The 26,381-nt window shown below is 43.7% G+C and overlaps 1 protein-coding gene across 2 annotated transcripts in view; it reads right to left on the bottom strand.

Annotated features, from left to right (window-relative positions):
- Positions 1-25,686, bottom strand: part of ELOVL5 (ELOVL fatty acid elongase 5) — a 39,147-nt gene extending 13,461 nt beyond the window's left edge. Inside the window, exons 1-3 of one of the 2 annotated variants that reach the window (XM_064707571.1) lie at positions 25,610-25,686; positions 3,159-3,227; positions 1,096-1,283 (exon numbers count right to left, since the gene is read on the bottom strand). In XM_064707571.1, coding sequence (XP_064563641.1) covers positions 1,096-1,283; positions 3,159-3,216 — 246 coding nt within the window. In that variant the 5' untranslated portion in view covers positions 3,217-3,227; positions 25,610-25,686. The remainder of the gene's footprint in view (positions 1-1,095; positions 1,284-3,158; positions 3,228-25,609) is intronic. The other variant, XM_064707570.1, reaches the window with a different exon arrangement.
- Positions 25,687-26,381: the final 695 nt, after the last annotated feature.

Raw genomic sequence — 26,381 nt, 5'->3', positions numbered from 1 at the left:
AATTAAGTATCAAATTTCTTAATAAACCAACCAAATAAATTTTGAGTAGACAATTCACTACAAAAGAGAAATAACGTTGAATTTAAATCACTTCATCTCTAAACACTCACCTTGTAAAACACTATAGAATTAACTACAAACTTAAAGGAGAATTGCAGCTTATATACACTTCTAAGCTCATGCAAAAAAAAAAAAAAAAAAAAATTGGTAGTTTTAGTCCTAGGCTGCATTTGAAAAGGCTGTAGTGAAAGAATTGAAAAGAGGATGTTGAAAATTAAATATCTCCTTAGAGAAAGAAAAAAATACTTTGCTTAAAAGTGTGCCAGAATATTCTGTACATTAAAGCAAAAGAGTAATTTTCTGACCACATCATTATTTACACTACCATAGTTCTTCATTTTCACTTGAACAAAAACAGGCAGGTCTGAGTAAAAGCAGCTAAAGAGCTCTTTGGGAAAGTGGAGACTTAACACTGCCTAAACATTTGGGTTTTTATGAAAGGAAATAAGTCCACAGAAAGGTCAATTCAGTCTGAAATCTATTTGTATGTTTAGATTTTTGAGCTCAAAGAAACAGATGAATCACAATGGCATTGTTTCAGCAACATTTTTTTCCCAGCAAAACTAAGAGGATGCAAAAGAACCTATTGCAAGCTTACAGACACAGATGCAAAGAATGTGTGCATGATTAAACACGAGTAAATAAAACATTTTGCCCTGCAGATAATGCCACAGTTTTGCTACAAAGTACTTTGTACAGTCCACCAGCACAATCACATGGAACAAGGAGACGTTACTGAAGGAGTAGCCAAGTTCATGCTGAAAGATCAAGACTTCACTTCCACTGACTGAGCAAAGTGCATTTGAAGCATTGCTACCCAAGGTCAGCAGAGATATTTAAGGCAAGGTTTGTTTCACACATCCTTAGAGGTAACATTACTATTAGGGTTTCTCCCCAGACAAGTGACATTGAACATGGTTGCACCATTTCTGCAGATGCTTCCTGAATTCAGAGGCACTGCTCTACTTTCAACATGAGCCAACATAATTAAAACAGATACTGCAAAATAAGCCTGAGCAACCCTCTCTCTCTTACCTCATAAAACATATACAGAGAAAGCAGTGTGAGTCCAAGGTTGTAGATCACTAGAATACCCCTGCATGAGAACGGCTGCTTATTCCGCATGTACTTTGGTCCTAGCCATACAATTAGTAAGTACAAGGCTGAGAAGATAAAGGTTGGTGTATAGTTCTCCAGAAGCAGCCATCCTTTTACTCTGGGGTCTGAAACAAACAAACAAAAACATACAAACACTTAGATTTTGTAAGGAGAGAATTCAATTCAACTAAAAATAGTTGTACCCAAAATTATTCCAGTGCTGGAACACCAAAGAAAGACAAAGGAAGTGCAGCAAGCCCTTTTACTAAAGGCCACGTTGCTAATTACAAACAACATTTTATTTACACATTTAAGAAAGCAGAAATAATTATTTTCCTAAGGCAAAACTATTCTTAAGTTATTACCACTATTATTTTTAAATACTCATTACCATTCAGAACTGTCACGCACTTGAATACCACAGATAATTATAAAGAAAAGTTTCAACAAATCTCTCTCCCTTATTTTCTCAAACCAACCCTTCCTGATGGTACACATCTTATTTCCTAGTCAGCAAACCTAGGAGTGAAGCAGACACCTCTGCAGTTATAGGTGGATGATCCTGATAATTATTTTCCAGTCAATCCTAACACAATTAGACTTATGTATGTGCTATTAGAAAGAATTAAATTTTGGGGTCCTTGTATGAGCAATGGAACACAGAGCAGCCAGTCCTGCCTGAGTAACCAGTCTGGCTGGCAATGCAGCAGCTTCTCAGGGAAAGCAAATAAACAACCCTCAATCAGAGAATTTTAGGGAACTACTTGGAACATGAGTGCGATCCTTTTGAACCACATCTGTGTTGTCCACACCCAGCAACAGCACAGTACCTCACTCCTCTCACTAAAGTCAGCCCGAAGTACTGAAACCAAGTTAACCAAACTATGAATGAACAATTCAAGTATTGCTGTCATTCACAGTCTTGACTTAATTTTAAAGGAGTCATACATGGATCCTGAATGTATGAAAGGAAGCCTTAAAGCTGTAGGTTGGAAAGTAGGTAGGCAAGGCAGGGAATTGTTTGGATTTGCCACCTTCATGGTTCATGATTTTTCTCATACAGCAAAGAGAGACCATATGCCAGCACATGCAATATGTGAAATTAGCCTGGATGTTCTGATGTAAACAGGCCTAGTATGAAGAGAGAGGCAACAAGGGCACCAAGATACTAAAAAAGGAAACAGAAAACACACTTAGAAGAATCAGAGGCTTGTTCCATCTCCTGTGGACTTTCTCCTGAGAAGAAGGGGCACCATCACTGGATCTTGAGTGGGACAGAGAAAAGGCATTACTGCAGCAGTTAGAAGAAGAAAGCACACGCCCCTGAGCAGCACTGCTCTGCACACTCTGTGCAGGATGCAGCCATTTAATCCCCCTGGCCAGAACCAGGTGGAACTGGACCCTCCTACCCAAGCCTGCAGCATGAGGCCACTGTTTGTCCCCATTCCACAGCCTCTGGCTTCCTCACACGGACCAGGACTGCACTTCTCCACCTGCAGAGTTTTTCCCTGGGTAAAACCTACCAAACCTTTTGCTTCTTCAAAAAAGAATGGTTTCAAAGAAGCAGTGTTTCCCAAAAACTATAGATATTTTTAGTGAAAAATTCCAGAGAAGATCAAGTTATGAAGGCAAGAGTATTTTTTATTTCATTAAATGCAAATTAAAGTGGCTTTTTTAGAATAAAAGCTATTAAATTAAAAAGAAAAAAAAAGAGCAGCAAAGATCTGAGTGAGGTAATTCACCCACTAAGACAAACAACATGAGCTTAACTGACAATAAGAATGACCTCTTCAGGTCAAAAGATCAGGAGCATTGAATAGACTCTTATTTATTACACTGTCACATTTTGATGCTTTGCAGATCCTAAAGAAAGCAGTTACCTGTCAATGTCAAGTTAGAGGAAAAATGTTGCTTATGTTCTAATAAGATCAGTTTAATTTATGCAGTTATTATATTATTTTTATTTATGCATTTTTTTATTAGCTTTTGAGAAATCTTACCTCTGGGTCCAAGCCAAACATCAAAGTAACTATTGATTGTTTTATCCACAAGTTCCATTATACAACCTACTGAAATGGAAAGAAAAGGAGAAAGTTAGTTTTTCTGCTCAGGAAAATAGTTTACTGTTCAGCATCTGAACACATTCTGTTAGGGTTAACAAAAAAAATACTAGCATGCAAAAATTCTAGCAAACACAATGGACTTTCTCAGCATATATTAAGTACATGGAGCTTATTCTAGTCCCAGAGAGTCATTGGTGTACGAGTTACATTTCACACTGAAGTAATTAATCACAGAAGCTTAAAATAATGAGCTCAGATTAACCTGAAGTTCTTTCTAGTTCTGTATTTTGTACATGTAAAGAAAAACAAGTATCTTGAAAGATCCCTCAATGAGGAGGAGGACTGGACTTTGAGAAAGCCAGCAACACTGAAATTTTCAGATAAAGACTATGAAGCTATTTTAACAAAGAGTCTCAAATAACTAGCAAGGCTAGCTAGGGAAGAGGAGAGAAGGAGGAAAAAAGTAAACAGTGGCTCTGCTATCACCTGCAGATAGGTGACTGATTACAGCTCTGATTAACAGCCCGTAAAACCAAGAGATCAACAGTCACCCAGTGAGAGAGGGCTGCAGAGTCCAGAAAATACAGCATCTCCTGGCATGAGCATCTCCAGTTCCAGAAACTGTTTGCTGCTAAGACATTACCAGGCACAATTCATCCATCGTCAGTAGAGTGGTTCAAATGTCACCTGTCAGGCCCTCACACAGCCACTGTTTGTGGGCAGCACCTGCTCTGGACATGGAGGCACCCGCATGTGGAACCTCACTATGGCTAAAGCAGGAGAGAAGCAGCAACACTGGCCACAACCAGGGACAACTGTGCACAAAGCTGTTCTCAAGAAGAAGTAATTTTCTTCTTGATTAAGAAAAAACAAACAAAAAATAACCACCAAAACACCAAACCAAAAAACCAAACCCCCAATTCTCCCAATTTCTTCTTTTCTATCCAGAACTGTACTGTACTTTCACTAATAAAATTTTATCTACTTCTAATAGAATGGTATTAGCTTTGTGGTGTTTCTATACTAATACTAATATTAAGAACAATTTTTAGCTATGAGAAAATAACATCGGCAACAAAAGCTGTCAGTATACCACAACACCAACCAAAACAATTACACAAAGTTATATGTACTTGTTAAGAAAAAAAAAGTTGGTATATTCTTTTTTTTTAGTTCCACCAAAAGAAATATCTCCCTTCCACCTGTGCAAATCCCGTCTCTAGGGGATTTCTGATTTATGCAAGTTAAATGAATCATATATCCTCTGGTTTTAGTCAGCTGGAGCTGAAACCTCAATTTCATCCCAGTCCAACAAGAAAAGCCAAGCAGGATCCAAATTATGCTTTCTCCCCAGTCCCAAATGGGACTGGGAGCCAGTGCTGGAAGGCCTGCAGGGGCTTTGATTTCCCATGGGACCAAGCCAATGCAAGGGGCTTAGGTCATGCATTTCCACTCCGTGGTCTTCTCCCCCTCCCCTGAGGGCCCCGGGCAGGAGGCCAACACCCCCTGAGCTCCCTGGGCGCTCCTGCTGCACCTCCACCCACCGTGCCCTGCAGGGCTCGCAGGGACACGCTGAAGAGACTTTCACTTCCACGTCACAGTGCTGGGACTACAGAAAGCCACAGGAACATCACCGGAATCCGATCAGCAGGCACAAACAAAAGGGCTTGATTGAAATAACCAGAAGTGTTAAAAGTGTTTTGCAGCCCTAATTCGTACTGGTTTTATTTTCTGACTTAGCAAGCCCAGCCCAAGAAAGCAAACACTTCAGAATAAAGAGCATTTTTGGGATTATGTCACCTCACCAGCTATGGTACTATGAGCACTTGTGTGAATGGCCACAGCACTGGCACACTGGTGTCCCACGAATAAGGAAACATAACTTGTGTCACCAGAAGCACAAACATCAGGAAGACTGTGAGAAATGAGTATATAATTACAAGGGAGAACAAAAGATATTTAGAGAAAGCACCTTTTTTTATCATCCCATCATTTTTTTTCATTTGTCAGCTATTAAATATTGCCACGAACCCACTCCCTGCTGGATGATTCATTTTGTTGTTTGAGATCCCCACTTAAACAATTTGTTGCTCTTTTGATCCAGTACTAATTGGCCTAGTTATTATTGGCAGCACTGCATCAGCCAATAATCTGCATCTGACTTTAACCTTGCTTCTCACAGGCAAAGGCTTTAGATGGCCGAGACTGGTACAAACCCAAAGGTTTGTTATACTAAAATATACAAAAAAGCTCATGCCAGAAGTGACTTGCTACATACATTGCTACATTTATGTACACTAAAAATGCATATATGTAAATCAAACAAGTTAGAAACCAGAAACAAACTCTGCCTAGCTATAGTAAAGACAGCAAGAAATGAAAGTCCACATTGAAGTCCTCCATAAAACTGAAAGAAAAACTCATTGCCCAAGAGGAGGAGGCTCCCTGCAGAGGTCTCAGCTTTTTTGGGCTGGTACCCCAAAGCAGCTTTTTGTGCCAGCATTATCTGACAGCAGATTGTAAAAGACACAGCAAAGGAAAAACTACTCCTGGTGTCGATTTCCAGAATTTGCAGAAAAAGAAATTGTTTCAAAAGGAACTCATTTGTGTAACAGAAAAACAGAAGGAAACAATCTGCTTTTGTTCGAGAGGGGGTCATGTGAAAATGCATCAAGTCTCCTGCCAACAGCCACACAACATTAAACACTGCTTCAACAGCAGCAACTACAAGGGTTCTTTTTAAATTAGAATAGTTTCCCAATTCAGAGAAACATCGACTCCCAGAAAAATTAAACCAGTGGCCATTTGAAACACTGTGATTGGCCTATTTCCTAATACTGAAAGTAAGGTAAGCAAATTCTGCAGCTGACCGCACACATGAGAACATCAGCAGCTCCTTTACCTACAAGTCATCCCACAACAAGGCACGCTATTCACAGAATCATGGAATGGTTTGGTTTGGAAGAGACCTCTGAAGCTTATCTAGTCCAACCACCTCACCATCTTCCACTCAAGGTGCTCAGAGCCCCATCCAATCGCAGAAGTTTTGTGCATGGGGCATCTACCACCTCTATGACCAACTTGTTCCAGTGCTCCAATGTCCTCACTGAAAAAACTTCTTCCTTACATCTAGTCTAAATCTGCCTTCTAGTTCAAAACCATTGTCCCTTGTCCTAACCCTACAGTCCCTATTAAAAAGTTTGTACCCATTTTCCTCGTAGGCCCCTTAGGTACTGGAAGGCCACAATAAGATCTCCCTGGAGCCTTCTCTTTTCCAGGCTGAGCAGCTTCACCTTGCTCAGCTTGTCTCCACAGGGAGAGATGCTCCAGCTCTGTAACCTCCTCTGATCTACTTTAACATGTCCATGTCTTACCTGCACTGAGGACCCCAGAGCTGGATGCAGCACTGCAGGTAGGGTCTCACCAGAGCAGAAGGGCACAATCTCCTCCCTCATCCTACTGGCCACGCTGCTTTGGATGCAGCCCAGGACACAGCTGGCTTTCTGGGCTGCAAGCACAGGTTGCCAGCTCTCCTCTACCAATTCCCCCAAGACCTTCTCAGCAGGGCTGCTCTCAATCCCTCCATCCCCCAAACCACGCTGATGGCTGTGGACTTCCCCAGCCCAGGAACAGGACCTCACACTTGGCCTTGCTGAACCTCATGTGGCTCCCAAGACTCACTTCTTGAGCCTGTCCAGGTCCCTCTGGATGGCACCTCAGGCATGTCAACCACACCCCTCACCTTGGTGTTGCCAAACTTGCTGAGGGTGCACTCAATCCCACTGTCCATGTTGCTGATGGGGACACTGAACAGTACTGGTCCCTCCATGGACCCCTGAGGGACACCACTGTGGCCATCAGAGTCGCTACCACTCCTCTCTGGAGGTGGTCATCCAACCAATTGCTTTTCCAGTGAACAATCCACCCATCAAATCCATATGTCTCCAATTCAGAGAGAAGGATGTTGTGGGGCACTGTGTCAAAGGCCTTGTAGAAAATGACTGATTACATCCATAGCCCAATTCAGTACCTACAGTCAGGGAAAAAACACCCAATTGGGCCACACAATGCTTTTTAAAACATGTACCTCTATATACATCAGTTATTTTTTCCTAACCTGCCTTTCTACGATGGAAAAATAAATCATCCTCTCTGCCACCAATTTCTACCAGTGCAATAAGGCACTTGACTGGGGCAAATTGGATCAGAGTCTGGAAGACATTTCACTCCTTCAAGTCCAAGTATCTAATCCAGAAAAAAACCCTATCTGATGCTTTAAACAAACAAAGTTACTGGACTTTAATTCTGCAACACAAACATAACAAAGGGTAAACTTGCACCTTGCCCCAACAAATTAAGCAACATCGTTATAATACTACATTTTCAATAATCCTCTAGATTTTGACAGACGGTTTTTTTTGGATCTTTTGTTATCCTGGGTTCATTTCTGGCACTATGAGCTGAGACAGCCACCATGCTCCAGCAACCACACAAATATTTGGCAGAAGATGTGAAGCTCTGCCCTGCTGCTCAGTCCAGGCATTGATAGCCCTGGTGCTTCTTGGTGTAACAATCAAAAATACAGTTTAAAGCCTACACAGAAACATGCTTTTCTCGTAGAATACATTTCAAAAATGTATTTATAGAAAGTGTTTCATACAGGCTACCAGCAATGACAGCCTGCTCTTCTAATGCATGTAAACTACTCTCTGAGGAAATGGCTACTACATACTGGAGGATTTCAACCAGCTTCTGCCCTTCGGAGGAAATTCTCCCCCATGCTTTCCACAAAAATGCATTCTAGAGGGTTTATGCTATGAAGTAATTTAAGAATTCTTCATCACATTTTGATGGTGTTTCTTGAGTTTCTTCTTGGAGTAATTTTCCAGGTGTAAAGATGATGCATAAAAGTATAAAGGTTTGCTTTCTATCTCATGGCACCCTTTTTAAGCAAATCAAACAGCAGCAAAAACAAAAACAAAAAAAAATTTAAGCTGAAAGCTCAAAGCACTGCTCCCTTTCAGAAGCATCCTCCAGCTCTCACCCGGCTGCTCAAGAACTCCCTGAAACAGATCCCAGTTTTCACAGCTAAGTGCCTGAACTTGAGTTCTAATAAAATCCCCAAAATAGGCATCTAAATAATTGTTCTGGCTTCTGAGAGAAATGTGCTGTCAGGCCTGGCTGCTCAGCCTTTTTGGAAAACAGCCACTTTCTGTTCTTAAATTAGGACTGCGAAGCCTAAATTTAGGCACTTGCTTTTGCTTTTGGAAATCTTGATTTGTGTTTTCTCTTTAAAGTAATGTTTCCCAGCCCCTGCCACTTCAGAGGTGACTCCTCTTGTTCCTCCAAAAGTACAAACTATCCCTCCTCCAAAAACCCAGTGATCACACTGCTGTTTGCTATTGTAGATGTACTGGAATTGAAAACGTTCAGCTGCTTGAGAACTGGACGACAACACTGCTAATCAAAGCTGTCACCGTTTTCTGTCCATTGCCAAAGCTGCCCAGTTTCTCCTTTCAATTCCCCAAGCCCAAACCACCCCCTGAATGTGTTCCCTTTGCCTTTCAGCTTCTTGCCAGCTCCAGATTACCCTTTTCTTCCCTTTCTGAACACCCTTGTAGGGCCCAACCATGCCTAATGTTAGCAATAGAAAGGACTTCAGAATAAGCTATAGTCCATATTGATCTGAAAGTGGAGGTATTTTATGAGAAACCAGGTGAAGCATGGGTGCTGCAGATTTTATTAACAACATTTAAGTTTTGTTAAAATACAAGAAGATATTGTTAAATTTTATTTTGAATCTCTGTCTTTAGCAATGTGATTCAGATTTTTGGCCCCCTGGCATCAGCAGCAAACCCTCCAGGACCCACAGCGCTGAGCTTTCACACTCACCAGCAGCACGAGCATAAGAAAGTTTAGAAATCATTAATTTGTATACAATTCAGAGAAGTGTAACAAATGTGGGACAAATGAGAGAAGTTAGTTTCAAACAGTTTAACCTCAGTGGGATTTCAAACCATTTGAAAATGCATAGTTTAAAGAAAGACTTTGGGAAGGGTGTATATAGGGGGTAATATATAGGAGAAATTATGTCATGAAATTACATATATATATATATTACATATATATTATATATGTGTATATATATATATGTGATTTCATGACATTACTACTTCTGTCATTCCATTCCCTCAAATCCTTCAGTAATAGTTACCTTATTACATAAAGAGAGATGTGGTAAGAAAGTATTTTACAGAACAGAAAGAAATACAAGAAAGAATACTGCAAAACAGAATAACTAATTGCACTCAGTACACAATACCTGATGAAATCAGAATCTAATGATCCTCAGATAGGCAAGTTAATAGAAATTATAGGTTCTTGCAATTTTATTTACAATTTCAGCAGATCTAAAATAGCTCAAATTAGAATTTGACTGTCCTAGGATTAGAACACATGAAATTCATCCCCTTGCACTCAACAGCTCTTGATGAGGCATGGGATGACTTCAGACAGAGGGAAAACACCAAGGGTGATGGCCAAGCAGGAAGAGCAAGTTAGAAACAAGCACACAAACACACACACTCATGGAAGTATTAAGAATCAGAGAAAAATGGTTCATGAGTGCCTCTACGTGCCAGAAGGATGTATCCAGCATCCTTCTACAAACAAGGACATTTTGTGCTGCAGAGCCCCCTGAGCAGCAGCAGATCTGGCATCACTCAGCACTATGGTTTTCACAAGAGCGTGCATTTTCCTGCAATGAAGTGTCCAGGGGGTAAATCCTGCCCCTGCACACTGTGCCCATACCCCAGCACTGGGATCCTGGAAACCTCCTCACTGCTGCCAGCTTACAGCCTGTGCTCTGACAGCAACACAGCCAGGACTGAAGGAGCATCTACAGAAACAAAATGTGGAGGAAGAAAAGGCAAAGCATGCAGGTTTATTTCAACTGCTGTAATTGTAATATACAGCAATGACACTGCAGAGAACTTCTGCCTAGGGTTTAAGAACTGCTTCCTTTTTATTTAAAAAAAAAAAAAAGAAAGCGAAAACAGAAGAGTGAAACAGAAGAGAGTGTCTGTAACAAACTAGGTTAGATGAAATAGGGGGAATATGTACATGGCACAAGAGCAGCAAGGTTGACTTTTTGTAAGAAAAGCCAAAGCACAGCATTTGCTAGATAGCTTAGCTCAAAGCTCCCCTCTCAAAGCACTATGGGCAGTGTTTATTAGCAGCTACTTTTTGAACCTGAAGCTCCATCTTTTTACAAAAGCTGTGCTTGTATTGTAATTGAGAACAGGGGTCCTGGCTGATGACCAGTTGAGTCTGAGTGAGCAGTACCCTGGCAGCCAGGAGGGCCAATCCTGTCCTGAGGGACAGCATCACCAGCCAGGCAAGGGACGGGATTGTCCTGCTCTGCTCTGCACTGGGGCCTCACCCTGAGCCCTGGGGGCAGTTTTGAGTGCCACACTATATAAAAGATATTCTAACTATTTGAGAGCTTCCAAAGGAGGGCAACCAAGATGGTGAAGGGCCTTGAGGGGAAGCTGTATGAGGAGCAGCTGAGGTCACTGGGTCTGTTCAGCCTGGAGGAGACTGAGGGGAGACCTCTCTCAGTTACAGCTCCTTGTGAGGGGAGGAGGAGGAGCAGACACTGATCTCTGCTCTGTGGTGACAGTGACAGGAACTGAGGGAATGGCCTGAAGCTGTGCCAGGGGAGGTGTAGGTTGGATATTAGAAAAAGGTTCCTCACCCAGAGGGTGGTTGGGCACTGGAACAGCTCCCCAGGGCAGTGGTCACAGCACAGCCTGACAGAGTTTGAGAAGTGTCTGGACAATGCTCTCTGGCACTGGGTGTGACTCCTGGGGATGGTGCTGTGCAGGGACAGGAGTTGGACTTCATGATCCTTGGGTCAGTTTCACCTCAGCTTATTCTGTGATAACTGCAGCTCACAACTGAAAATTAGCCTCAGGAGGCCTGGGAAGCTAAAGAGAGCTGAGAAGATGAAGGGAAAAAAGCTAAGTCCAGCCTGCCATAAGGATTTTACCTTTCATTTCTGGCTTCATATCTTTCATTCAAAAGCCACCTGCAAGAAAGCCTGAACATTTTTTTCTATCCTTTAATAATGGGATTCCTGTAATCTCTGTGATTACAGAGGAGAAAAAGTTACATTCCCCAAAACCTATTTTAATGAGCCTTCCTGGTCAAAACAATGCATTTTCTAACAACAGAACCAATGAGACTACAGTCAGTAAGACCAAAAATGGAGAAGCCCAGCCTTGCAGGACCATTGTATTCAAGAGCACTGTGTACTCAAGACAGTAAGCTTCAACTTTTCTTTAAATGCCCATGCCTCATAATTGCATAATAAAATTTAAAAATAAGTAGGAAAAAAGAGTGACAAGTGGGACTTTCCATGCACATGTCCCTCATTTCCTCCAACACCTGCAGCTGCACCTCCAAATCTGAACACCAAGAACATTTGTCATCCACCTGCCCACTTGCTCCTCCCAAAATCCTGCATTGAGGTCTGAACCCAGGGGACATCTCAAGAATAAAACTCAAAGCATGGAGATATGTAACTCTTGGTTACCTCATTTAGTATCTTGACACATGAAAGTTTGCCATCTAATTTATAAAAGTACTTAAAATTCTCCTGCACATGTGAAACACTGTACGAAGAAAAAATGGCTGTGTGCACTTATTCTGTAAACAAAGCTTAGCTATAAAAAGGTTATCTCAGGTTCACATGCTGACTAGATACAGCAATCCAATGAAAAGTGGAGGAATTAGAAGACCATGAAAGCTGAGCATGACAGTCACAAAGGTAATGCTACACCATGCAAATCTGACTTGTACAGGGATAAGAGTGCACATAAAACCTGAATTAAGATGCCCTGCTAAGATGTGAAACTACAACCCCTGTGTTCAGGTGGGTAACTGACACCTTTCAGAGGACCACTTGTGTTTTGGAAACCAGATCACACTGAAAAAGCACACAAACAAGTCACCCTTAGGCAAGCTACACTATGTTAAGTATTTATTTATGTGCTTACTCTATTTCCAATGCTTGTGGGGTCGTACCTGGAGTGCTGTGGGAGAAGTGAAATTCTCTGAAGAGCCCCAGCACACAAAATTGCATGCAATACACTAAAGTAGTTTCACTCCTCAAATTAATTTCTGTAATTTTACCTAAAATAAGAAAGTATGCATACTGGCACTATAAATACACCCACTTTCTTTATACAGTCACCCATGCTATGAGAAGTCAATCTTAAAACTTTCCTATGTTCTGGCTGTACACCTGTGAGACCCTGTGTGGCTGCAGCTGTACCAATACTTGCTGCCTTCGTTTTAAGATGCTAAACATCATGCCAGACTGCATCATCATACATAAGTAAACAGTACTAACAGAGGTCAGGCAGGTATGAATGACAGCTAACTTTAAATAATGGCAGCTAACTTTAAAACAAACAAAAAAAAATCCTCCTTTACCCACCATTCTGAGAAGTAAAAAAAAGAAAAAAATTACTTAAGATCCAACTGCCTTTCTAAAGGAAAAAGGTGCTAACACTATAGAAAGCAAGTTTTTGACCTTGTTCCTGCCCAGGTTGCAGAAGGAGTACTGAAAGTGAAGATGACATGTCCCAGCATAGGGACAGAAAAAAAAGAGTCAGGAGATTTCTTGCAGGTGCATTTGTCAGATCATTCCCCCATACCTTTCCCTTCTGGTACAACACTTCACACATCTGTAAATTGCTATTATTGCCAAGCCATGCAGCCAGCTGATGGCATTTCTGTTATAGAAGCTCAGGACTGCAAAGCCTGGTGAGTCTTGAGGCGCTGAACATCCTTGCCTGTACCAGACCCATGTCAAACCACGTTCTGCTGAGAATTTTTGGGGTACCAAATCATTGCTGTAACAAAGGGCCACATAAAACTGACTCCTGGAGTAGTTAGAAAATAAACCATTGGTACCTGCACATTTCCTTTGTTTGATTTTGGCAGCACTTTCTGAAATGTTACCTCATCAAAAGACCCTGGTCCAGGAGGCAAGTACTGCGGTTTCTTGTATTTTATTATTTGTTATAAGGGTAGAAAGACCAGCCAACCAATTAAAAGGAAATTCTGTAATGGTACAGCTGTGTGTGATCCTATCACTTGCTCTTTCTATGAACTTTAAATAAGACCATTGGAGAAAAAAAACTCCACATATCTGGCAACTTCCAAGATGTTTTCTGCAAACTCATAATATAAAGGCTTCAGTTACTTGCAGAAGTCAGGCACTGAATTCTAGGAAAAGGTACCTTTCCTCCAAAGTTTAGCCACTCTTTTCTTTCAATAAGAGGTATCAAATTCTTGGTGCAGTGAAACCCTGCTGCCATTAAAGTCTGTTCCAAGGAAGAACACAGCTAAACTGAGCCCACAGCTCCAGCACCAAGATGCAGAAAGTTTTGCTTAATTTGCTTCCTACTTTCACAAGCACTGGAACAACAGCAGGGTCAGCACTGTAACTTGATGTAATGTATCTGCTTTAAATACAGGGACAAAGCAATATCCAGCCAAACAGCAGGTGACAGGTTTCCTTCCCAACCCAGCAGCTATCCCATTCTTTGCAGGGCAGCAATCCCCTGGAAAAGGGGGCACCAGACATGCCTCCCCTGCCTCACAGTGTGTGCAAAGCCTCTTAAACACCATCTTCAGCAACTCACTCTCCTAAAGAGAAGCATCTCCATCCATCCCCTTGTGATGCCAGCTCATGCCCATCAGCAGCCCTCAGGCTCAGAGTCATCTCATCACCTGATCCTTGCTCTGGCTTCTCCATTCAGCCTGGTCCATCTATAACCAACCATAACCACATAACCATCTACACTGCCATGCCCAGGGCGTGTGCAGGAACAAGGAACACACAAGAACAGATGTGACACAGCTGCAAGGCTGCTTTCATTCCTTCCCTACTCTCTACCATGCCTTGGTGGAAGGAACCTGAAAAACTGAAGTAGCCCCAAAGAAACCAACCAAGCAAGAAGATCAGCTCCCAGCTGGGTCCATCCCACTGCAGATTTACTGCAGGAGAAGCAGCAGCATGGTGAGAACATGTGGGTGATGAAGAGATCTTACATGGCTGAAGATGAGCACAGCCAACACACTGCACCCAGCAAGGAACCACAGCAGAAAGAAAGACAAATTAAACAGACAATGCAAGATGCAGAACTCTAAAATGCTATTAAGAGGAGGCCAAAATAAAATGCATTGCACAACCAACATTTTACACAGAGGAATAGTTCTAGCGAAAAGTACAAAATTTGCAGAGAAAAGAAAGCACAAAGTAACAAAAGGTCATACATGATATGTCAGGCAGAGCTAGCTTAGAAGATTTCTTAATTATAATTGTAGCAGCATGAACTGACAGATTATTGCACTGTAAAAAGCAAACACCAAAAAAAATCCCAACCTTGATATGTTCAAACTATGAAAGAGACAGATTTTAGGATGTGTTAGCCTGTTTCTGTCTTGATAACTGCAGGGCTAAGGATGGTCTCAAGGCAGGTGAGGCAAGGGAAGGGGGAACAAGGTAACCATCAAGAGAGCAAACACATGAAGAACCAACTTGAATGTTTTATTCAATCACAGCTAAAGTATTCCAACAGAAATGGTGCTAATGAAAATAAATACACAGAAAAAGACTGAAATAAAAAGCTAAGCAGACAGTGGATATGACGAAAACACCCTGGCCTGAGGGGCTTGAGGACAGAGGGGAAGAATCTCCCTTATTTCACAGCTTTATATGTCATACTGTAAGAAACATGTTGTGCTGTAAGAGACAACAAACAACAACCCTACCAGTGATTTGAGACACATCTTGAACACAGGAACCCAAGACTAAATTTCAGTTGGAAGTTTGACTTTCTGATAATACCAAGTGTTTTTCACTTGATGCCCAAAGCTTATTATTAAATTTGTTAGATGACAAAAACACATTGCTGTGCAACTGGTGATTTACACATAGGAAACAACGCTGACTGCAGCAAAGTGAAAACCTAACTTACAGTGTGTAAGTGCTCATGTTCTGCCAGGAGTGAAAGGACAGAATCAAGTAGTGTTTCATCACCAACACTTGTAAAGCAACTCTTTAAAAACTCTGGGCAAAAGACGTGCTTTTTAGCCTCTATATTAAGACTCTACACATTAATTATAAAAATGTCAACATATTAGAAGTTGCTCAGCAAGTAAACCCTGAATACACTCTGAGTTCTATTCTGAGTGTACCTATTTCATACATGTTTTGTACAGACTGTGTAGGATACAGAATAATGTTTCAGGCAATTAAATTGCTTACTCATGTCAGCAGCTCTCTCAAAGTCTTCCCCTCTGGAATCTCACCACAACCACATCTCTATTTTTACTGTGTGCTAAAAGGAAAACATGTTTTTGTGCAAAACCCTCTTTCATTAAGCAATTTTCAAGTGCCAAAACACCATTCCTATAGTTGCAGGTAATTTTTCCACAATGTTCTTATCTCTGTGTAATACAAACCCTCCACACAGATGTGTCATCTCTAAACTAAACAGCAGCAAAAGGACCCTTCAATTAAACAGACCTGTTATTCTTGACCAGGGAGTTTTAAATGCTCAAGTTCATATCCCCACACTGGAACTGGTATGTGGTGGAGGAATAAGGGTAGGGTACTACCAAAAAACCTTTGTTAATATTCTACTCTCATGTTAATGACTGACATTAATTTGGTAAGAATCTTAGAAGAGCAGTGATGCTGTAAAGTGAGGATGTGCGAGAACCACCAATGGCTGATTAGAGCTTCAGTGCAAAACCCAGCCTTGCTCCTCCGTTCTGCAAATCAACCCTTCAGGGTGTTGGGTGAGTCAGAGTTTAAAACCAAAGACTGAAAAAGAGATACAGACAGACATACAAAAGTGTGAAAAGGTGCAGCAACAAAAGATTAAGTCAAGAGAGGGGTGCAAAACCACATCACTTCTCTGCTAAGCTTCTTCACACGTGCAGTTGGCCACTTAGTCACTGCAGGTTCAAAGATGGCATGCATCTCTCCTTCAATGGCAACACAACACTAAAGGATGTAAATAAAACACTCCAAGAGGTCTGTTTTTCATACACTGTAAAGTGTAGTTACAATCTGGCAACATGACTGTGTTCTCACAGAGAAACATCTCCATTTCTCACCCTTCAGGATGCAAAACTGTACTTTAACAGCTTCCTAAATGTATATTTTAAGACCCAAAGTTAATCCCACAGATGCTTAGAAAAGTGAACTGTGCTATATGCAACCGATACCTGAGCTGATGCATCGTTTGAGCCTGACGTGTTTTGTGAAACCAAGAAGCATTCAGTCTGCACAACTGGAAATTCATCATAGCTCTGCAATTGTTCAATGAGAGTTTAGATTTGAGTCTCTGATCTAAAGAAGTGCAGCACTGAATTTAGAAAATATGAGCCAATTAAGACAGACTTTAAAAAAAAAGAGAAGCATTTGAAAACAACATTAGCAGTCCCTTCCTGCACCATAATGCAGCCACTTAGCAGTGGTGATGGAACAAGAAATCAATACGAAGAAGTACCAAAGGATATTATTTTTATTCTGCAAGGCATGACCAGACTTGCAGCCTGCTTTTGTGTGCTTCAAAGGGAGATGATGACGGTTTTGAAAGGGCTAAAAAAAGAATAAAGAAGTGAGAGGTTCTGGGAACCTGTCAAGTAAAAGTGGAGAATTGGGTATGGCCTCTAGAAAAAATTACTGGGAACCTAATGAAGGCTGCAAAACCAGAGGACAGCGTGTCATGGCTTGACTGTACCTGGTAAATTACACCCCACAGCTGCTTGCTCACCCCTCTGCAGACCTGATGGAATGGGGGAGACAATCAGAAAAAGGTAAAGCCTGTGTGTTAAGAACAGTTTAATAAATAAACTAAAATTAACAATTACAGTAACAACAACAATAATAATAATGAAAAAGGAGATGAAGAGAGAGAGGGAGGAATAAAACCTAAGAAAGACAAGTGATGCACATTACAGCTGCTCACGACTCATTGACTGATGCCCAGCCCATCCCTGAACAGCAATTGGAGCCTCCCAGCCAACTCCCTCAGTTTACACTCTGACCATGGCATTCTGCAGTGTGGAATATCCCTTTGGCCAGTTTGGGTCAGCTGTTCCTAATTGTGCTTCCTCTTGGTTTCTTTATGCACCTGCTCACTGGTAGATCACGGAACAGTGATAAGTCCTTGATTTAGAGTACACTCTGCTCAGCAACAATTGAAACATCAGTGTGTCATCAACATTATTCTCATACTGAACCCAAAACACAGCACTGTACCAGCTACTAAGAAGAAAATTATTCCAGATGAAACTAGGACACGCAGCTCTTACTATTTAAACTCACATGACAAGTGGTCTGACACCGTCAACTCTAAAAATTACTTACAGCCATGCACAATTTTTACTTATAAGAAAGCAGAAAATGAAAATTGCAGCAACAATTCATGCATTAGCAGGGCAATGATCTCCACTGAAACACAGTGGCCTTTCTGTGATTTCCTGTATTACTATTATTTTACTCCTCCTTTTCAGCTGAACAAACAAATGCAGTACTCCTTGCTGACTTGCTCAGTGCCATCTCTCTCAATCTCTGTGTAAGGACCTGCCACCCTGTACTGCTGGTGTTCCCTCGTACTTGTGTTCTCCTCTAGTCCTCACACTGTGTTTTAAGCTCTTGCAGATGGTGATGGAGACACTCACATAAACCTTGCCAGCCCATGGCTGACTCCAGTGGCTGAGGCCTGGCAAACCCTCCCACCCCTCCTACAGCCAGAGCAAACAAGAGGCTGCAGAGGCAGCCATGGTCTAAGCTGCACCTTCTGGGTGGCAAACAAGTCAGAATTCAAAAAAATATTAAAAAACCTGCTCAAATCTTTTGAAAGAGGCTTTTCTGCTTAGGTGTGCTACAGACACAGAGAAAAAAATCCATAAGTAACCAGGCCTACTGGACTGGCAGCTTACTTTCTGTCACTATATCACATATGTTGATTAAAAAAGAACATTCTGCACCATGCTGTACAAACACAGGTATTTTCCCCATTAATGAGGCTTTATGCATGCACAAAGTCATGCTCACAAGATTAATGCAAACCTTAACAACATGCCAAAATGCCACTGTACACCAAGTGAATCAAGGGATAAATGTAAGATGCAAGGGATAAATGCATGACCCTAATTTAGGACAACCAGACGAGTTTGCACCAGTTCACAGGGTCTGTGATCAGCTAAGCGCAAACTCTCCACATCAATACTGCAAAACAAAAATGAACCACCAAACCACAATCAGACATTCACCATAAGCTTCTGCTGCTCTGCAACCCACAGAAGCACGTACATAAAATGCAAGCACAACTTTCACTGTGTCCTGCAAAGCCAAATCCAGATTGGTGTGCCTTTCCCAACAGTGGCCCTTCCTCACCAGCATGTGAGCAGCCATGTGAATGAACTGGCCCCACAGAGCATTTCCAGCAAGCACACAGGCCATGCCCCTGAAGTAACATGACATTTGAACTTCAGCATGCAGAAAGTTTTCTCAAGTTTCTTTTTCTAAAGGGCAGGATGATGTTAAACATTGAAGAATGTCATCCTCCTAACCAGTTAAACGTTTAATTATTGTTTTTTAAGTCAAAGGTTCTCCCTACTGTTTGGCAAGGAGATGATTCTCAAAATGATGATTTGAAACAGTAGTATTTTTAAAAGTAACCCAAGAGCAAGAAATATTCCTTCAGGAAAAGGTTAACTGAATGTTTCTGATTCAATTATGTGCATAGAAGTAGCATATCTAAAGGGAAGCCTACATAGATTAAGGTATAAAAGCTTATAGTTTCCCAAATCTTCAATGTCTCAAGTGAGCCCAAACCTGAGGACACAGGATCAGCTCAAGGACTAGACCTTTACTTTCAGATGGGGACAGTGATACAGCAGTGGCAAATGCAAATTTCTTCTATTAATTTCTAAGAGCTGATTTTAACTCAGCAGAGGAGCTGCTCCTCCACAAAGTTGTGGTCTGCTCCAAACCTTAACCATATGGCATCTAAGGGAAGAAGGTGTTTTCCCACAACTAGCACTTGCCAAGGGCTCTGTAGGCAACACAGGCACAGCAGAAATACTGCTTTAACCCAAAATGCTTCCCAGCAAACTTTTAACAACAAAAAGTGAGGGAGGAAAAGAAAAAAAAATAAACTTGCTTGGTAAACTTGCTTGCTTATGAATTAACTAGCTAAACATATGAGGTGTATTTGGTTTAATAAACTAAACTACATTATTCTGCAAAATAATACTTGTTAGTTATTGTCTAACCCTGATAACATCCTTAAGGTGACACAAACAAAAACTCCCACTGGCATACAGAAAAGCTGGGGTGTTACCTGAAATCAAGACTACCTCCTTTTCGAAATCAAGTAGATGTTTTAAAGCAGAGAGCCTGAACATGCGCACAGGAAGAAAGAATTACCCTCCAGTCACTGCAAAGACAGCTGGCAAGAGGAAAAACAGTTTTCTCAAGGTCAAGAGGGAGAGGAGCGCTTCCAAGCGATAACAGAAGAGTAGTCACTTTGCTCAAATCACTGACCCAGAGTCTCAAAGAGGAGGCTTATGCAGGGATCAAAGTGCAGGGCACAATTTGAAAACGCAGGAAGAAAGGTTTATTCCACATTTGCTGTATTGCACAAGCAAATTTTATCTCCTGAAATTCTAGGGCAAGTCAGCATATTTAGCCACTGCCCACAGCGTATCAGTTGGCAGGCATATGTTTGATACAAAGTTTTGACATAGAGGTCAATTAAACACAGACAACTTTAGCTTAAATACAAGCTCATGAAATGTCTGTATACTTCTACCTGCCCAGTATGCTATTGGTCATTAACAAAGCTATCATTAATGAAGCACAAACTCTACAGTTCATAAAGTTTTAATAAGGGCATGAAAAATACCCAGTTGCAATGGGATGTCAAGGCCAGCTCAACTCACAGCACTGAGCTCAGCATAAGTAGGATGATTCATTTCTTCATGGAGAAGTGACAATTGCACTTAGCAGCACACATCTTTTGTAAAATCTCTACACCTGGTAAGAAGGTTTATTCCTGTTTCACACAAGTCTACTATTTCACCAAGAAAATAATTCTCCAATGCATCCAATACAGCAGGAAAGTATTTACCAACCACATACTTCAGACAAGTTTGCTCTTGTGCTCTTATTTGCCCTGTAAGATAATATGTTCTAAATGCCAAAACACAAACAGAGAAACCAAGGCAATAAATTTCAGGATATTAATTTCATTAAATAGATATAAGGAGACCCAATGCATACACAGTCAACAGCAACTTTACAAGTTATTTCCATAATAAGACTGAAGGCAGCATTTATTTGATTTGTCAATCAAAAAATCAATTCATGTCACTGTTTGCATTACCCTCATCAAACAAAGACCTAACTGCTGTTCTGTTGGATGATGGGAACAGGCTTGGGTGCCCTCAGAAACCCAGCTATAAATCACTTTTACCAATCAGTACTCAGGGATGTCAGCCCAAGCAATGCTCTCTTAACTGTACTGCTGCAATACCAAATTTAAACAGCCTTAGGAAAGGTCATAGCAGAGCAATCTGACCTGGAAAAAAGTTTTTAAACAGACCAGCTTCTGTGTAATTCATTGATTATCCTTTTCATTTGTCCTTGTGTGTTCTTCCATTTAAGGGAAAAAGCATTTTCAATGCTAGTGTGCATAAACTGCAGGAATCTCTACATTTTTAGCACATTTAAGAATCACAAAACAAATCAGCAACTATATTACAAAGATTATTGTCAGTTTTTTGAAGTGTCTGGATGCACAAGGAGAAGTGTGCTCTGACTATCATGCAGAAAGCATCAATTTCTTCAGTCTATTATATAGCAAAACAGCTTTGAAAAGCTTATTCTGCAGCCTGGAAGAATGTCATTTTGTAGACTGTAAAAACAGAAAAACAAAAACTGCAAGAGCTGAGGCCAACAGCCACCATGGTATTCCTGTCTAAACAGTTTTATAGATCTCATCCCCACACAACCAATTCAGGACATGGTAATGACAGAAGGTAACAAAAGAGGATTGACATTAAGAAGACAAAATGAATGAGTTGTTATGCAGGGGAGGTTACAGTAAACAGCATAATTACCTATACATGCCTTCTCACCCTAAAGGAAGAGCTGCCAAATCTAAGTGGAGCTTTTGTAGCTGTGAAGAGCCAACATTTTGCTTGTGATCCACTTTAAGACAGCAGGAGTAAAACAACATGCCAAGAAGGAATAGGCAGAGGTATTTGTGACTCTTCTCTTCAGCAAGGAAAGAGCACCCCTGCCTCTCCTAGTTCAAAGCCAGAAAACAAAATTTCCATGGCCTGAACAAAAAAAACCAAAACAAACCCAAAAAACCAAAAACACTCCACCAAGAGCCCATTCACTCCAAAGGACCCTCTCAGTGCTGAAGAGCCTTCCTGGCATGAGCTGTCACAGGGAGCACAGCACAGGCACTCTGGCTTCCTGCCCCTGTGGGGGAACCCAGACCCAGAGAGCCAAGTCCCCTGCCATGGGGGCAGCAGGGTGACACGTGAGATGGCTCTGAGCCCCCCCTGCCATCCAGCCACTGCTCCTCACCAGCACACTCAGGCAGCAGCACGACTGAGCGCTCACTGGTGACATCCTTTCAGCCCCAGGTCCAAGAGGGCCACAGGGGACAACAGCACAGAGGCACGACACTGTTTTAACAGGGCACTCTAGGCAACTGCTCTTTCTCTCCCAAAATTTTTCTCAGGTGGGATGCAGACAGCATTAACTGGGAGATTTGTTTTGTCTGCCACCGAGCAAGGGTTGCTGAGACCACCAGAAGAAGGCAGAAGACAAGTATTTTAACCTTGTGCTTTGGCTGGGTGTCTTTTTTTTTCCACCGAGCTCAGCAGAAACAGAAGCTTTTGATGTTGCAATGTTTACTGCCCCAAAAATGAGGAAGGTAAAGGAATGAGGTCAGCTCAGTACTTGAGAGCATTTAACCAATTAGCAACTGAATGTCCCTTAGAAGGAATATGCCTGCAAAGGGGCAGCTCTGGATCACTTAGGCTGGGATCTCCATCTGTGGCTGCTGGACTTGTGCACCAGATCAATTTGAAATCCTAAAATATTATCAATTTCACCATCACTCCAAAAAATCTGAATCTTCAAACATATTTTCAAAAATCTGCTCCTAGCAAGTTGCAAAAAAAAAAAAATGCAAATAAAGGAACTGTCCAGAGGCCTGATGGATCTACAGTACTATTTCAAATTTTCTTTTTTTTTGTTCTGTTATCTTTCAGTTAATTCCTCTTATAAACAATACAAAATGAAAGTCAGCAGGGAAAGAAGAGATTACACTAAAGAATTCAAAATATTTTATTTCAATTCCGGCTGTACTAAAGACAAAGAATGTAACAAGAATTCATGCTGAGAAATTTAAGAACAAGATCAACTTACTAAAAATACTGCAATAAGTAAACCCAGAGACTGGTCAGACAGCACATAAACTAAGTATCATTAATGATGCTATTTAAGTACCAAATATGCATGAGTTTTAATCAAAAATAGTCCATCTGATCAGCTGCTGCTAGGTAAAGGCTAACTTAACTCACATAGTGCATGTGCTTTTTAAAAAGCAGCATGAGGCACAGAGACCATCAGGCAGACCTTTGCCAGCTTGCAAGACAAAGCCACATTGCATATTCATTTCACTGCTGTTCTCCCTAGTTGCATTTGAATGCTAAAATACAGGAGACTTAAGTCAGAACACATGACACATTCATTTAGCTACTTATGAACAAAAAACACAAAGAGCTTCCAGCATGTATTACATATGCAATGTGTGCTTTGTACAAAATTCAGTAAAGTCAAGCAAAATTCTGGCATCTCTTCTAGCGCTCTTGACCAATATCAGCTGGCACAAGCATCCCTGAGAGCAAATCCAAGCCTAATTTCAGCAAACTCAGCACAGTGGTCCTTTTCATTTGCTCCTAAGTTCCCATAAAGGTAGGAAGGGATCTCCACCCAGCTGACCCCAGCTATCTCCAGGTACAAGTTTCAGGTAAAATCCTCCCTCTGAGCAAGAACAGCTGCCTCCAGCCAGAGTACATGCGCTGGCTACTTGCTGCTCTGAAAGCAGACTATTCTAGTGCACGACAAATACATGAATACTCATATTAAAAATTCCAGCTTTTATTGCTACAGAGCATCAGACGGTCACGTGTGCCACAGGCTGACTCTCCCCAACACAGCTTCAGCTGCTGTTAGCAGCGGTGAGCCTGCACCAGGACTTATCTCTAGCTATGGAGTATTTCAACAGCAGAGGAAAATCTCGGGCTGTGACTGCACCAAAGGAGCGAGAAGGAATAGAGTGAAATACATCGCAAAACTCCCCAGCGTTATTCACAAGTTCTTACTTAAACCAAATAAATCCCCTCCCTCTATGCTAGCAGCTTAATACTGATGCAGCAGCACCACTAGCCCTCATCTACCAAACCTTGGCAGCCGCCAGCCCTCCACCCAGCCGCGGCCGGCGGCGATGGCTCCAGCCGTGGCTGCCAGTCCTGGCAGGAGCTGCTCTGGCAGAGATAACCTCACCCTGGAAGCAACCTGGCCCAAAACTCCGGCGAAAGGCTGTGCCGCCACGGGAGACGCCTGCACGCTCATCCTGCTCTAGTTTCAGCTGCAGGGCGTGTTTCCCTGCACAGAGCGGTTTTAGAGACTTCCTGATGGGAAGCATCCCAAGCGCAGCCATGCCCCTGCCTTGTTTTCCCTCGCCACGGCTAGGAGCCGGCTGAGCTCTTTGCTGGAGTTTTCTGTCACAGCCGCGAGAACTCGGCCATGGCACAGAATCCCACGGCCTCAGAGAGCACCAGAAGCACTGAGCATACAAATGAGCCGAGCGGGGCACTGCCGTTCAGCGGCGGCTGGGGCACGGAGCGGGCAGCGCACCCGGCTGCCGAAAGGAGGGACGGAGGGAGGGAAGGAGGGAGAAACGCCTCTCGTGTGCCAGGAGCCCCCGTGCTGAGCAAGCCGAGGTGCTACCGCTCCTGCCCAGGTCTGCAGAACTGACCCTTCGTCTGCAGACTCACAGCACAGATCGATAGCGGAAAGCTCTCTGGAGCGGGATCCTCAGATGCTGCATCCCTGGGAATCAGGGGAAAGAAATGAGGGCAGAAAAGCAACAAACGGGGCAGAGAAGGAGAAAACACACTGCCCAAGAGAATTCCTCACATAACCCCAGGCACTGCTTCTAATGCTGCTGGTGCCGGAGGGCTTCCAGGAGATGAAGAGATAAAAGCAAAGTCATAAAGTTTTTAAGAAAGTCCCTGCACAAGCATCTGACACACTGACACATTTCTGTCGGCTGCCCTTCCTTTACTGCTCACTTCCTAAGGCATGTACTCTTTAAACACATAGGTTTCTAAACGGGCCGGCCCCTTTCAGAAGCACTGCACATCTCCAGGGCCGAGCTCTTTGCTGGTTTAACGCGGCGTGTGCCCTGTCCCACACTCAGACCCGCAAACTACCGTTCCAGCGGCTCCAGTTCTAACCCAGCAAGGCGGTTAGGGGCGCTGGGCAAGAGCTCAGGGAAGAAGTAACAGCCTTCCCTTCCGACGCCGACGAGCCCTTCCGCTGACACCGTGCCTCTCCACCGGGCTGCTCCCCGGCCGCCAGCGGCCGCCTCAGCGGGCCGGGCCGGCGGGATGCACTCCCCACACTCCCCGCACACCCGGCACGGCGGAACAGGACGGATCAGGGGTTCTGTCCGGAGCCGTGGCACCGCCCAGCCCTCCGCGAGCTCCCCGGGAAGGCAGCTACGGTCGAGGACGGGGCTGAGGTGCGGGGTCTCCTCCCTTCCTGCCTCTGTTATTTCACCCCACCCCGTGCCCCGCACGGCGGAAAGGGCTGCCGCCGCCGCCCGGGATGCAGTATCCATGGCAATGCGGGATTGCATCATGCTTTTGACAAAACCGGCGAAAAGACGCTCCCGGCAAGAGCCCCGTCCCTTCCGCCGCCCCGTCCCCTCCCCTCCCCGGCCGGCCGGCCTGCCCGCCACGGCCGGCTCCGTCCCCGGCTGCAGCCCCGCCGGGCACCAAGCCCTCCCCTCCGCTCCGCGCACAGCCAGCTGCCGCCACACTTGTTGCGCGCCCCGCGGAGCGGCGCCCCCCGCCCGCCGTGCCCCCCGCTCCCCTCGTCCTCCGCATCCCCCTCCGGGCCCGGGCGGCCGCGCCGCATCCCGTCTCCGGGCGGGGAGCCCCGGCGCTGCGCTCCCTCCCGGGCAGGGACGCGGCCCTACCTGGCGGCGGCGGCGGCGGCGGCGCTCGGGGCGGCGGGCGGCACCGGCCGGTCTGTCCCGCTGCGAGCCGCGGGGCGGGGCCGGGGGGCGGGCGCGGGGCGGCGGGCCCCGCCCCCCCCGCCGGCCGTGGGCTGACGGTGACGTCAGAGTGGCGCGGGGGGCTCACGGGCGGCGGCGGAGGGGCGCTATGACGTCACGGCGGCAGAGAGCCAATCGGGCGGCGGGGGCGGCTCGGGAGCGGCTCGTGCCGCCCGGGACTCGGGGCCCGCGCGTCCAACAGGTCCCGGGCGGGACGGGGAGCCGAGAGCGGGGCCCTGAGGGCTCTCGGCCCGGCCTTGGCAGCGGGGGGCCCTGTGAAAAACAATATCGGACCATGTAATTAAAGACTCTCATAATGAGGTGAGCCGCAGGCCTACATTAACGGTCCCGGGCAGATGATAGTTGGTGTTTCCTGTGTTTTGAAGTAACGGGCTTCGCAACGTGATAGCATTTTTGAATGTAAGCTCTGGCTGCAATTAAGTAGATAGTATTTTTAACTCAATCATATAATAAACCCGCTGGTTTTGCTGTGTAATTTACATGCATACGCTGAGCTGGTCCCCACAGTGTCAGATGTCTGAGGAAGGAATCTCAAAGCACCCTCTTTGGCTCCTTTCCAGTGGCAGGGATGCTCAGCAGAGGAAGAAAAGTTCTGTCCATGCTCTCCATGAGCATGGTGAGGGTGCTCGATGTTCCTATGGCCAACAGGAAGAAACCAGTTTGTTTCTTTCCC

The sequence above is a fragment of the Zonotrichia leucophrys genome, chromosome 3 (genome assembly GCF_028769735.1).
Source record: "Zonotrichia leucophrys gambelii isolate GWCS_2022_RI chromosome 3, RI_Zleu_2.0, whole genome shotgun sequence".
In the NCBI taxonomy this organism is placed as follows: domain Eukaryota; kingdom Metazoa; phylum Chordata; class Aves; order Passeriformes; family Passerellidae; genus Zonotrichia; species Zonotrichia leucophrys.
This window is presented reverse-complemented; position numbering and strand designations above follow the sequence as displayed.